This window comes from Natrix helvetica (assembly GCF_964273705.1).
Source record: "Natrix helvetica genome assembly, chromosome: 1".
Lineage (NCBI taxonomy): Eukaryota > Metazoa > Chordata > Lepidosauria > Squamata > Natricidae > Natrix > Natrix helvetica.
Window position 1 is genome coordinate 270,475,033 of NC_138548.1, and position 14,968 is coordinate 270,490,000.

The following is a 14,968-nucleotide window of genomic DNA, read 5'->3' on the forward strand; positions in this document are numbered from 1 at the left end:
ATTTTCCCATTACTAACCCTCTTGCTCAATTCTGCTCTTCATTTTATCACCACGGATAATGATAGTAGTGATACATTTAAAGACTATACCAAATCCCTGGAAACCAGCAAAAGCCCCAAGCAGCTTTCAGTGTCTTGTCTAGCTGCTTCTAAGCTCTGGACTTCTGCCAGAGTCACACACTGACCCTCCTCCTATTATTGGGTACCTAAAGCTGTAGAGAAGATTTACAAGCCAACAATATTGTTTCATAAACAGGTAAAATTTTATATTCATGTAAAACAGACCAAAATAATAAAAAATATATACACACGCGCACTACAGATCACAATACTAGAGAATATTAACATACAGAGAAGTGCAAACTTCCCTCCCCAATTAATTGGCTTTTAAAGTTTATTACAGATTAATCTGGCTTATTTGAAAATGTGAAATACAGCTCACATCATGTACTACAGATATATCAAGAAATTCTAGAAATCTGGAAACTTTTTTTAAAAGCTTTTTATACAAAGGGGAAAGAGAGTGCCAGCAAAAATTCAATGAAAACATACATTTGTCACTCCAATATCAAAAAGCATAATTATTGGTGAAGACAGGAAAGTCTATAAAACTACCAGCCATTTGTGTTAAGATCTTTTTTCCCCCTCTCCATTTTACAGTAGCATTAAAAAGGATAAAAAGTGCACACACACTCTTATAAGGCACGAACAGATTTTCAGAACAAATTAAAAAAGAAAAAGGAACAAGCAGTAGCGAAAACTAATTGCTAAGTAGCCTCCACTTCCTAAATGTCGTGTTAGCATATGAGACTTCCTTCTGAAACTTCAGTAAGCAAAACTGTGTTTCCATTTAAGCTTATGACTACCTCTGAACCTCTGTCAGATGCTGCTTCATTTGGTAAATCTTTTTTAAGATAAAGAAGCCCCCTTTTCTGCCTTGGCACCAAACATTTTGCTTTTTGCAGTTATTGTAGGCATAAATTGCCAAGCCAGGAGGACATATGTTCACTTAGCTAAATCAGTTCCAGTGCAAAGGTTTAGGGCAAATGCTCAGGTAGATTTTATATTAAATGGCTGATGATTAAATAGACTCAAGTGACAGTTCTAAAAGAGATACTAGGAGGCTACGTGTTGCTGAGATCATAAATGTTGGAGGTTGTAAATAGCACCCAAGTGGGGAAAACATCCTTGGATTTATCATACCAGCCCCAATGTAGAGTTTTGTACTGTTAATATACTCCAGCCCCTTGACCTGGCCTGATTTCTGAGACTACCCCATAAGAGCAGCAAGAACAAAGGAGGTCTATAACATTCACTATTTTTCATCGCAATCCTATTGCTGGGAGATATGCTAGAACTACACAATAGCACTGTAACACTAAAAATCTGTAGTAACTATTAGGGATCTGCAAAAAATTCTGGATCTGAATAATCTCATACTGACCTTGTCTGAATACACCACCTACCAAGTTCTCTTGGTGTGGAACTGAGCATTCCAAGTATTTTGGAAGGAGTTTGAGCTCAAGACGCTTCCAAAATGTTCAGATCAGCCAATTCACATTTAAAATAGGGTGTTTTGAGTTTTAAATGTTTTGCATATCCCCAGGAGCAATCTGTAGAAGTTGTGATCACATTAATTTAGAAACTCTCTGAGAAAGAACTCTCTAATCAACGGTAGTGAAAAAGTAGCAAAAAGTCAAGGAAAATAATGCTGCTGCTGATTGAGCCAGAAAATTGTCTACAAGAGTAAAAAGTCACAGTTCACGAAACCACTTCTAGCAAACAATTATCTTAACGTGAAATTACTCTTGACCAAGCATTTAAACGTACAATGAGATAAAGATGATAGAAATGAGTTTCTTCCTCTCCAAGTCTAAATGTAGCATCTATGGCAGGAATGAGGAAAACTACAATCCATGTGTAAGCCCTCATGTTTTTCATTCCAGGATTACACTGTCAAAAATGGGCAATGTCATCTGGAATTACACTGGCATTTAAAAAAATTTAAACCAATTTATCAACAGAAAAAGTGCTAAAATATTCATGCTAAAGTTCTGTCCAAAAGTTCGAATCTGGCCATTCCAGGGTTGTTGTTATTATTATTATCATCATTCTTTTATGGCCTTCAACAGGCAGAATAAAATTATTTCTTAGAAATTTTTGCTTGTAAGTCCATCATAATGTGGTCTCATTTTAAACAGTGAAACAATCTCACTTATCCAGCTTTATCATGTACGTAGGTGACATCTATGGCTAGAAAACCTGAAATTAAAGTCAGCTATGGTCAAGTTATTGTAAGAATCCAGACGCTGCTGAAAGCAGCCTGTGAATACAAGCATATTAGATTGATTTCACAACTCACTATCACAAAACTTCCATCTAACATTCTCAGCCATTTTTTCCTAATAACTGATTGCACATGTGAGCACGACCCCTCCCCAGGCTCCGGAGGCTTTCCTGAAGGCTGGGGAGGGCGAAAACAGCCTCCCCTGCTCCCCCGGAAGCTGGAAATGGATCATTTCCAAACCTCCAGTTGGCCTGTTGGGGTTGTTTTTCGACCTCCCCGGCCTCCAGAGGCTTTCTTGAAGCCTAGGGAGGGTGAAAACCTGTGGCATGCATGCCATAGGTTCGCCATCACAGACATATGTTATCCTTGCGATTTCATCAGTTCCTCTCGTACAGGTATTACAGGAACATGTCATAAAACAGTTTAAAAGCAGCCTTGGCCCCCATCAACTACATATCAGAATATAGTAGTTGTCATAAAGGTAGAGATTTATGATAGATAAATTCTATTAGTCATTTTGCTGACTAAATAGATAGGCTGCAACTGGGGATTAATATTGCTAGAGCCTCCAAAATCAGTGGCAGGGACAAGCTGACCTCAGACTTCAGCGTTTGAGAAGGGGAAAAAATAGGGGAGGGAGCAGGATTTGGGATGTTTTCAAGTCAGTCTTGACTCCTGGTGATTGCCTGAATTAGTCCCTGCAGTTTTCTTCTCTGTTCATGTAGCAATAAAATAGAATTAGTTTAGAATAGGGCTCAATAAAGTAAAATTAGCTCGTCTGGTCTACTTCCTGTCTGAGGTACCTGGGAAAAGTCACATGTACAAGTGGTCCTTGACTTACAACCACAATTAAGCCCCAAATTCATGTTGCTAAGTGAAACATTTAAGTGAGTTTTACCCCATTTTGCGACCTTTCTTGCCACAGTTGTTAAGTGAATTACGTTATTAACATGGTTGTTAAATGAATTTGGCTTCCCCACTTACTTTACTTGTCAGAAGGTTGCAAAAGGCAATCACAAGACTCCAGGCCACTGCAACCATCGTAAATATGAGTCAATTGCCAAGCACCTGAATTTTGATCACATGACCATGGAGATGGTGCAATGGTCATAAGTGTGAAAAATGGTCAATAGTGACTTTTTTCAGTGCCATTGTAACTTTGAATGGTCACTAAATGAACTGCTGTAAGTCGAGGATTACTTGTATTTTAATCACTACACTAAACATGCTCAGGTTCGCTCATCAGAAATTTAAATTTTCAAAGATTGTTGAACGTTGGAGCCCTCCAGAACAGTGTACAAGATCACTCTCTTAGAAAAAAAGAATCCACAATTGGGCCTAATTTAGTAATTCCCTGATCCTCCTTCACATATTATTCAGGTTATAATTCAGCACTAACACGATAACCAAATTTCATTTATCTTTTTAGCATAGGTCTAATAATAGCTTGAAAATTCCTTTTCCCGCAAAGAGTGCCAAATAAAAAAGCTTTTCAATTTCAGTAAGATGCCTCCATTGTGGAACAGCAGACAACTTCCTGGAGCGGAAGATACGAGTTGGACATTGCTACATACTTTGTTGACAAAATCTCTGGAGAGAAATGAAGGAAGGTATCAATCAACTGTATTTATAAATCATAAATAAGAAAACACTGGAAGCTTCAAATTCTACATAATCCATTAGCCACTTTGTTCTGCAACTTAATTAAAAGGACACCTTCATGTGTTACACCTTACAGATGCTGGGCTAATAACTATTCACAGCCTCTTATCATAAGCTGGTGGATCACATATAATAAGCCAGGACTGGTTGCTTATTCCAAGTGATCTGAATTCACATGACATGCTAAGCCAAAACCAAACTAACAACGTGACACTGTACTGCTTCTTCTGCCTGCAGAGGCCTACTACTTTCTACACAACTCTCCAAATCAGAAAGCGCTTGTTAATTGCTCACTAGAAAGGCTGGAAGTATCAAGTCACACAGAGGTGAAAAATGAAATCCTGAGGGAATCTTTATAGCTCTCTGTGTGTGCCAGACTTTCCCGAGATGCCTTGTTCTTGATTTCATAAACTAAGCCACAACTTCTTACATTTGGAGAAAAAATGAGTAGTCCATGTTGTAAACCATAAATAAAATCTAATAAGCATAGATTTATGAAAATATCGCTACTCTTACACATTTGATTGGGAGTAATTGATTGATTAGATCATTCCTATTCATGATCTTGACTTATGAATAATATGAAAAATACTTTGAAATTCGCAAAGTAGGTAACAGAATATTCGTGGCCTGTTACTCCTGCAACCCAAAGTAAGAATAAATGAAAATTTACTCTCATTTTTCCTATTTGAACTGGCTTACAAATCAAACTAATTTTTACCATTCCTAGGCTTAGCAGGAAAGAATCCCATATGTTTAAATTGGTCTAGTGACTTCTCATTTACCCTGCTCAAGGTAGGTCACCTGCATATTTGAGTGAAAACAATGCACAAGATCTTTTTGGTTTTCTTTAGGAATCAACACGGCAATTGTATTAGGACTCCTCTTCCCCGGGGCCCCACCCTTATCCATCGGAGCAGCATCTTTTCCAAAACTCTTCCCACTCTGCAGCTGTATACTTTCAGCCTCTTACAAAGACAGAGTGTTTCCCAGTTCACTTAATTTTCCCTGATTTGTTTCTACTGGTCAAAACATGGAAATACAGACAAGAGTCACTCAGCAACCACTGACCAGCACAATACCCATAAAGCAGGGACAGTAAGGTGTGGCAATCGCTAACAACATTCTTCATCCTGCTCCTCATTAATCACACCCTGAGGGGTGGGCTGAGGTGAGGTTAAGGACGGTAGATTTTGATAATGTCTTTAATGACCCGTCGGCAGATTGGACAGCAGGCATTGAGCTGTTTCTTCAGTTTAAGACCACAGGTGTTGCACAGGCACATGTGTCCACAGGTATAGATCACCACATCCACCTCGTTGTCAAAGCAAACCGTGCATTCTCCATTCTTGCTGCTTGACGGTTCTGGAGGTGAGAACACAGGAGACACTGGAGGGCTCAGAGGAGAACTTGGAGCAGTCACTATATGGGATGGGAAACAAAGGAACTGTGGTTAGAAACGTCATCTCCTTTTCTACGAGTCAGGCTAAAAAGGAGTAATTCAAACAATTTTTCTAATGAGAAGAAGAAGCTTTGTAAAGTAAACATTAAAAAGGCAAAAAAGACAGGGGGGGAAAAGTTGTGTCATTATACCGTAAGTGAAATTGGATTGCTGGGCAGAGAGGACAAACATCAGCCAGCTACTGGAAACAGTTGGCCAGATGAAAGTGCATTAGAACAAAGAGAAGATGAATTTCATATAGCAATATAGACCTGTTTTCATTGAAAAATGTTGGCTTCTACTAAAGAACATCTTATTTGTGTGCCAAAGATGTGCATGTCATGAATGGAATTTGGGATGGCTAATAATTACACAGCACAGATGCTTGTTGTCTTGAGGGGGGACGCATGGATGCATTTTTAAACAATTGTTTAGTTCATTATTTGTAATGATGTGTTTATAAAAATGGAATGTTTGTAAGGTAACTAGTAACATATGTGCTAGTCGTTCCCGACTCTAGGGGGCGGTGCTCATCTCCGTTTCAAAGCCCAAGAGCCAGCGCTGTCTGAAGACATCTCCATGGTCATGTGACCGGCATGACTAAACGCCAAAGGTGCAGGGAGCGCTGTTACCTTCCCACCATATTTTTCTACTTGCATTTTTACATGCTTCTGAACTGCAAGGTAGGTAGAAGCTGGGACAAGTAATGGGAGCTCACTCAGTTACGGGGCACTAGGGATTCGAACTGCCAAACTGCCAACCTTTCTGATTGACAAGCTCAACGTCTTAGCCACTGAGTCCCTAGTTGGTATGTTTGTACCAGCCTTTTATTAAGGGTATCTACTTCAGGCTACCTAAAGATGCTTCCTAGTTGCACATCCTTCTGGTGCAGAAGAAATGATCATGATGATGAAATAGCATAGTCTTTTAATCCAACTGTGACTGAGAAGATGTGGACTTTGCATTTTAAGCATCTATTTGGACTTTCATACAGATTTTAATAGTGTATGATGAAATCACATTGAATTCTAAGTTTCACTGGATAATAGGATAGTAGCAAACAAAACACCCTACAGTCATTCCCCACATGACTTCATTTTTCTGGTTGGGAATCACCTTTTCTGATGGCCCAAAACTATGAGCTAAAGTCTCAGTCATGTTTGTAACACAAGTTCTTGCTGACTGTATGGACATTTTGACAAGCACATTCTTAAATGAGATGCACATATTGGAGAAAACCACACTGAATGCCTTTAAAAATGTTGGAACGATGATAAAGGAGAAAAAAATATTTTCCTCCAACCTAATAATTGTAGCACAGAAAATGCAACAGAAGAAATAACCATCTTCTCTCTCCTGCCTCTCTCATTTTCCTCCTTCCCCCACATTTCTTTGCAATTAGATTAGTAACTGAGAGGGAGATGGAATCTAATCTATATGGATTCTTTCAGGCAGTAACCATCAGTGCATTGGGAAACTAAGCACATGCACGTTTGCTCTCTCTTTCTGAGGATCAATCAATATTTCAGGAATCCAATAAACTACCATAATATGTGAAGAACAAGTGTGTCCTGGTGAAATATGGCATTTACAGAGTCAGCAGTTTGGCTGACTTTGCTGTCTACATTTATTTTCTATCAATAAGTTCTTTAGCACTAGTTCTGACAGATGGAGATTTTCCACTTAGTTGCTTGTATCCCTTAAATGTTGTTCCTTAGCTCTGTCAAGTCATTTCAGCTTTATTGGGCTTTTGTTGCGGCTTTTATAAAAGATGATTTGTGCATAACCTAAAGACATCCAATGGGGCACTTAAAAGCAACCTCAGGAAATTTATAATGTTCTTTCCTCTCAACAAAAAGCATGCTATGCTTAGCTCAGTTCAGCAAGCTTCTTTCAGACAACTCAGCCCACACAGCGTGGTTTATACTGTATTTTTTAGGCTACTGAATGTAAATGTTTCGAATGCAGAGATCAGCAAACGATCCTTACCGAGGGATGACTCAGAAGCCGATGAAGACCGGTTCACGCTGAACGCCATATCCGAATCGCTGTCATATTGTGAGCCTCCAGGGGATCCTGAGGGGGAAATGGTCACGGGGCTAGATTGTACTGTGCCTGGGGGGAAAAAAAGTTCAGTCAGCTGCACAGGTTGGGTAGGAATCTCTCAGGAACAAGTGCTCAACTTGAGTTCAATCTGGGAACACGAGAGCAACTTCTTCAGAACAGTCTTACACAAATAATGGTTTCTAACTACCTTGTATTATTTTTTAGCAGGTTTGTTTGTTTAAAGCTGTGAGCATCCTCTATTCTAAAACAAGATTCTTTTTCATGAAGGAAGGTGAATATACGTTTCTCAGGATAATGTTGCAGGATCCAATCTGAGTCAGTCACGGGGACTAGAGGTTTGTCTTCTGGACTTCTCATTAGAGAGAAGTTCCCTGAAGATGGGCTCCAGCATGAGTCCGAAATTTCAGAAGACAATATCTCTGGTCCTGGTGACTGATCCAGATTGGATCCTGCAAGATTCACTTTCCTCCTAGTCCTTCTTCTTTTTTCTTTTTTTGGCTCTGGACTGTATTCAATAGTAATATTGAACCAGAAGAGATCCAAATTTTCTTTGTAAGATGAAATGAATATTTAATCTAGCACACTCTGATGCAAGGGAGAGATTTCCCTATTCTTCTAAAATGGCATTCTGTTGTGTTCTGGTAAACAGACACATTATTAAAATGTAGCCTCCTTGCATCACTAATAAAGAGTACATCCAAAGAAGATGAATATAGCCATTATAGATAAGCGGACCCCCTCCTGTTTCAATACCTGATATTAGAGACAATAAAGAACAGGGTAGACCTCATGTTTCATGCTTAGGCACCCAATTCTCCTTTTCGGAGAAGAGGTAATTAGATAATCCCATGGTTGATTACACATGGCAGTTCTTTCTACACTAGTAAATCCTACTCCAGAACCTATTATTTTCCCTCTGTTAATCCCTTCAGTTGCACTAAATGACTTGTAAGTCCTAGCAGAGGTGCTAGAGAGCAATGCTAGGACTATCACAGATGCTTGCTATGGTAGCTTCTTCCGTTCTTGTACTCTGGTCAGATACAAATTCCTTCCTTTCTGCCTGAACCTAGTTCGGTGAACTCAAAAGAAATGGCAACTAGTGCAGGCTATTTGGCTTCAGTTTATAAAAAGGAGTTAAAAATACATGCTTGACAAACAAAAAGATAAGACAGTTGGTTCTGTCTTTTTAGTCAGGTATAACAGAATAACAGAGTTGGAAGGGACCTTTTCTAGTGCAACTCCCTGCTAAAGCAAGAAACCCAATACGATTTCAGATAAGTGGCTGTCCAATCTCTTCTTAAACATCTCTAGTATTGGATCACCCAAAAGATATAAATTCATATTTTAATCATCCTCATCCTTGTGCCCATGAAACTTCAGTTGGCCATCAAATAAAAATACAAAGCATTTAGCCAACTGGCTGTTGCAAGCTAAAAAGAGGATCTCTTCATATGGCTGTTAAGGGTTTTCATTATTTCACTAGCACTTTCTTTATATCATTCTGGTCATTGACTTTGAGGCTGTACTTACTTACCTAATATTTTTAGCTGATTGATTACACCATGGATTGAGAAGAAAACCCACAGCGATTGTGAGGTATCAACACACATCAGCATCCCACGACTCATCCCATTGATTCCATGATGCACTTCTCCATTTGGCAAAAGCACAAAGTTGAGGATGTCACCATTGTTGAGGACAGGGAAACCTCGGCAAACCACCCAGTACTCCTTGCGATCCAGAAGAAAATCTGGGTCTGCTGGGAGCTCATTTGTCCGTAAAGTACCAGGATCACAGGAAGTGATACCAAACGTGAGGGCCCCATAATATGGCAAGCCCAGGTGTCCCACTTCCACAAACAAGCTTTCACCGATGTGCAAAGGTCGGTCAGAAAATACCAAGGTCCTGTTGCTTTCCTGCCAGTTGGTGCAGGCAGACATACGATCCTGAGAAAAGTTAATATCAGGCCCATGAGTAGGGTGGAAATGAAGATCTGTGTCTAGAAAGGCAGGCACAATTTGCCCAAGCTGCCTCCTGCTTGGGCAGCAGGGGATCGTATGGTTATCTGTGGGCAGCCCAGGCATACGGCTCAAATTCAGATTTGCAATTTTGGCAACCACTTGATTGTTCTCCAGCTCATTGTTGTTAAAATTGGCCGAATCGTGGTTGCTCTGAGGAAGGCAAGTGCTGAGTCGTGCGTTGCTCAGACGGGTGGAGGTCATGGTCTCAGCAAACATACTATCTGTAAAGTGAAGCCAAGATTACAGATAAAGTTACAAGTGGTGCCCCATTCAGACTATTGTTTTGAGTTCCATTACGATTAAATCTTTTTACTTTAGCCCATTCTGAGTAGGTTATTAATAGTTCCAGCTCTATTTTTGTCATACACAAATGTCAGCAGTATTTTATACCAGTCTTTCTGAGTTTTCATAGTTTCAGTGTAAACCAGTTTGTTCTAATGGTTTAAGGTTGCAGTCTGGAACCTGGAAGCCTCTGAATTCTAATCTTATCTTAACCATGAAAGCCAGCTGGGTGACTTTAGGCCAGTCACTCTCTCAGAGCTCATCTCATCTCACAGGGTCTGTTGTGGGGGAAACAGGAGGAGGAAGGAATATTAGCTATGTTCACCACCTTGAGTTGTTTATTAAAAATAACAAGGGCAAAATGTAAATTAAAAAGGAAAAGCAAAGTGGAATTGAAAATGGAAGCATAGAATTTAAAAACCAGTAGACTTGGGGGTCTGATCTTTTTTGAATTCCAGTTCCCATCCATCCTGGTTCCTATCAGTGTGGCCTGGATATATATTAATAGATGTTTTGATATTATTTTTTATATTTGCACTTGTTATTTTTCAAATTTCTATTTTATCTATTATTGTCCACTGCCTAGAGTTGCCTTTGGTGGGATGGGCGGCTACATAAATTTGATAAACAAAGAAAAAATGAGTAAGAATAACTTGTAGTCTAAACGTACTGGGAGGCTGAGGGTCATATCTTATCTACCCTTGCATTAAATTAAATCCCAGAAAGTCAATTTAGTAACAATTTCCCAATTCATTCTAGTAGTTCAGTATATTCTTAGCGTTCTCTTCAGGAGTCCTTGCACCTTGCAGCTGTTTCTTTTTCAGTCATAAAAAAAGAGTGTATCAGGAGAGAAGTCCATTACTGCTTACTGATTCTCCCCCTTCCTCAAACTTGAATGGTTTTTTTTAACCTTCCCTATCTTCCTCTGCCTTTGTTGTTGCCCCTCTAATTCACCAAAGAGGGGGGGGGGGAACATTTAATCACCTTACAGATCGTTAATAATATATTGGGTAATACGTTGCACATTAAAGCAACAGTTGTGACCTCCAAGCACACTAGATTCTTTGTTATTGACATGCCATGTGAGCAAGCAAGAGACTCTCCCAGAGCTACTCACATCTGATATCTTCAGATGTAAAAAAAAAAAGATGCTTCTCATCCAAAAGCAATAAAACTGGAAGCAGACTGCCCCACAGTAAGCCATTCTTCTCACTCTAAGTGTCACATCTGAGAAAGAGGGAGGAGGAGGAGGCACATTGAAATTGCGTAATAACTTGCCAAAGGCTTAGGGTGCTTCTAGATAGAACTACAAAGCAGAAGGCATAGTGCATTATTTTAGCTTTCCTTCCCCTTTTCAACTTTTTTCTTCCTCTTTCATTAGTGGTCAGAAAAATGTTGCAAGACGTTGTTGAAATGTTGAAAAACAGGGCAGCTACAAAATGCAAGGCTACAACTTCTGGCTCTCTTGTCCAATTCCATTTTTTTTCTTTTAGACGAGGCACAATGAAAGCCTTGTCTGGAAGCATGCTCGGCTCTCTAATTTTAGGCCACTCTGTGCATAGTATTCCACTGAAATCATAGCACAATTTGTGGAAATAATATGGACAACACATGAGTCCTACTTGTGGATGACCTAAACCAGAGATAGGATAGGGTGGTCTGACTCTTGATTTTTTTGGTGGCTTTTGATATAATCAACCATGGTATCCTCCTGAACTCGCTAAAGGAAAAGGGGGACACTCAGTTATTGTGGTTTTCTTCCTCTCTCTGCATCTGGTTCATATTAGCTTTAGTTGGAGGAAAGAAGTTGAGCCTAAAACTTTTGATTTATGAGGTGCCTCAAGGCTCAATAGTTTAGTTCCTTCTGGTCCAGAATACAGTAGCATTCTGCACAAGCAGTGATGGGAAAGTCTTGCTGTGGCAGTACAACAACCATGGTATGTGAGCTATACTAGCTACCAATTGGCTTCTAGGGCAATTCAAGATGCTGGATATCACCTAAAGGTAAAGGTAAAGGTTCCCCTCACACATATGTGCTAGTCATTCCCAACTTTAGGGGGCGGTGCTCATCTCCGTTTCAAAGCCGAAGATGTCTCCGTGGTCATGTGTCTAGCATGACTAAATGCTGAAGGGGCACGGAACTCTGTTACCTTCCCACCAAAGGTGGTTCCTATTTTTTCTACTTGCATTTTTACATACTTTCGAGCTGCTAGGTTGGCAGAAACTGGGACAAGTAACAGGAACCTACTCCGTTACACGGCGCTAGGGACTCGGACCACCAACCTTTCTGATCGACAAGCTCAGAGTCTTAGTTACTGAGCCACCGTGTCCCTACAAATCTACAAATCACCTACAAAGCCTTATATTACATAGGATCTAGCTATTGAGAACCACCTGGTTCCTATAATATATAACTTTTCTGTACTGTGATAGACTTGGCTTGCTTCAAGTCTTCTTGTTTAAACAATGATCTAGTGAGACCCATAAAGTGAACCTTCTCTGCTGCACCTGACCTTTGGAATAGCATCCTCCTAGAGGTATGTAGCGTGTCCCAGCTAGCTTGTCTTCAAGTGCCCTTTATTACATCCTGCATAGAACCAGGATATGATAGTTCAAGTACATTATTATCATTTTTTGCCAATATTTATTCTTTCTTTTTAATACAAACTCCACAAAGAGTAGAGAAAGAATGAAAATAATGGTTTTTTTTTTTCAATTTCCTTTTACAAAAAGCATTGGAATATAAGATGAAGTCTGGAAAATAAAGTCACTCAGATCTATTCTTTTGAATTGCCCAAGACCTGATGCGTTGTTGTTATTTGGAAAATGTATGGCTCTTGAAGAAATGAACAGGGACTTGTGATTGTTGCTTCAGTGATCTGTTTATTAGGTCCATGTTTCTGCTGATTGGTAAAAGCTTCCCGAGATGTGATATAGATGAATACATGCGGTGGTAAATTCATCTTTAAAAAAGTGGGTAAGGATCCTTATTTGGGGATAAATTGTTGAGGTCATCAGACTGCAAATAGTCCTTAACTTATTGTTGGTTCCTTAGCAACCATTCAAAGTTAGGATAGATCTCCATAGGACTACTTACAGGCCAGATTCAAAGTTATCACAGTCATTTGCAATAGCCCATATTTATGACCATTTGCAAAGTTTCATGGTCACATGACCACAATTTATGGGCTTGGGTGGGGATTCCCCCCCCCCCAAAAAAAACCCTGGAATTTATTTCTGGTTTCCAGCAAAAAATGTACACACAGAATTCATTTAACAGCTGCTGCAAGAAATTTGAAAAATCAGATGCTTTCATATGGTGATCTACTTGGTTCAAGCAGTTGTTACCAGCATGACTTACAGTCATAATTGAGTACTCCCTGTTTAGATTCAGAGGACTCTGGAAATAATTTATTTTCTGGACTTGTTTCAATGAGATTCAAACTGAGGCATATTATGGAGGCAGCACTGATCACACTGGTTGATGATTTTTCACAGAACTGGGATGAAGGAAAAGTGATTACCATGGTTCTTCTTGATCTCTCACTATCTTTCAGTAGAACTGTTCACGGTAAAATTTTAAATTAGATATGGGGTTTGAGAACAAAGGACATAATGTTGTGGTGGCTCTTTTTTATAGCCAATTTTTCTTAATGTTGACAGATGGGGAGAGTTCAACCCTAATATCCTGGCTTGCAGGGTGCCTCAGGGTTTGATGTTCTAGTTTATGTGTTCAACATCCACATGAAACTGTTGGTTAAGTCATATACTGACCCGGGGTAGATATTATTAGTGTACAGTGGGGAACACGATCGCTGCCTCAGCCTTCTAGTAAATTTTCTCAAGAAAAAACCTGAATCATAAAAAAAAAAAAAATTGGGGAAAAATCCTAACACTATACTAACTGTTCCTTAAAAAGGGGGGAAAATATACTGGGGAACTCAGCCTATCTGCTCAAGAACTGAGAGCTCCCCAAAACAAGTCCTATCGGGCGGACTGAGTTTTTAAAACTGATCCTGAAGAGGCAAAGGAGGCGTGACCAGAGGGGAAAAATCTACTCAGTCCTTGGGCAAACAGGCTGTGTTAACCCTTCCTTGGACTCTCCAAGCAGCGCACTGGAGAACAGATATTCCTTCTCATAGTCACTCATGTCTTGATCATCTTGAATGTGGATTATTGCAATGAATTCCACATGGGGCTGCCCTTGAAAACCACTTGGAAGCAGCAAGTGACCCAAAATGAGCAACATGAGCAGTTATGGGATATTCATGGATGTAGAGAGCCACAGAAATGGCCTTGAGAAGAATATTCAAAAGTCATTACAGACACAAGTGCATAAGTATTCCGTACACTCTGGAAAAGAGACAGTAGGAGTAGGCTTAGGTTGGCTCTTCAATGACTCAAGAGGGTATATCTTATATTAATAAAACACAGCAATTCCTGTGACGTTGGTGCTCTATTCTGGTGTACTTCATAGGTTGGCATCTAAAGCCTCTGCTATGTGAGTAAACAGATTAGATTTCTGCGTTCAATTTAAGATACTGGCTATTACCTATAAAACTTAATGGCATAAGGATTGTCTCTCTCTCTCCCATTATTCTTGCCTAGCCCCAAATTTTTGACAAACTAGATATGCTTATTATCTGATGGGACTTCGGAAGTGTGTCTTCTATTTTGGACACCAGAACTTGAGAACTGTATTGCTGTGATGGTTCAGTGCCTCAATCTTGCAAGATTTATAAGAAAAAAATTATTTTTGCTAAATTCTGAGATAGGTTGGAATGCGTCCATCAGATGTGGAGTGCCTATTTGGGTTAATGTATGCCTGTTCTGCCCATTATGCCTTCTGTTATAGTTGTGTTGTGTCGTATCGTATCATATCATATTGTATCTTAACACTGACAAGAAGGTTGGAAGGCCTTAGAAATCAAATAGATGGGGTCAGGTTTTTAAAAAACCCAAGTGGTACTGATTTTTTTTAAAAAAAATGGCCTTTACTTTTTATGGATGTGTGTTTAAACCATAATCTGACAATTCCATTAATGTATTCATTATATCATCTATAGAACATCACATAACATTACCCTGAAGCTAAATTATCCTCTGCAATCATGTCTATAATAGCATGAAGGGACTCTTTCCTTATAGAGCTGCAGAGAGATTCAGTAAATACCAAAAAGGTAAAACAGGGTGACTGGCAGCAGCTTTA

General features: G+C 39.5%; 1 protein-coding gene across 2 annotated transcripts in view; it reads right to left on the reverse strand.

Moving 5' to 3' along the window:
• Positions 1-240: 240 nt before the first annotated feature.
• NEURL1B (neuralized E3 ubiquitin protein ligase 1B) overlaps positions 241-14,968 on the reverse strand; it is a 224,618-nt gene continuing 209,890 nt past the window's right edge. For both annotated transcript variants that reach the window (XM_081942201.1, XM_081942202.1), the window contains exons 3-5: positions 8,991-9,698; positions 7,379-7,504; positions 241-5,370 (exon numbers count right to left, since the gene is read on the reverse strand). In XM_081942201.1, the coding sequence (XP_081798327.1) occupies positions 5,126-5,370; positions 7,379-7,504; positions 8,991-9,698 (1,079 nt within the window). In that variant the 3' untranslated portion in view covers positions 241-5,125. The remainder of the gene's footprint in view (positions 5,371-7,378; positions 7,505-8,990; positions 9,699-14,968) is intronic.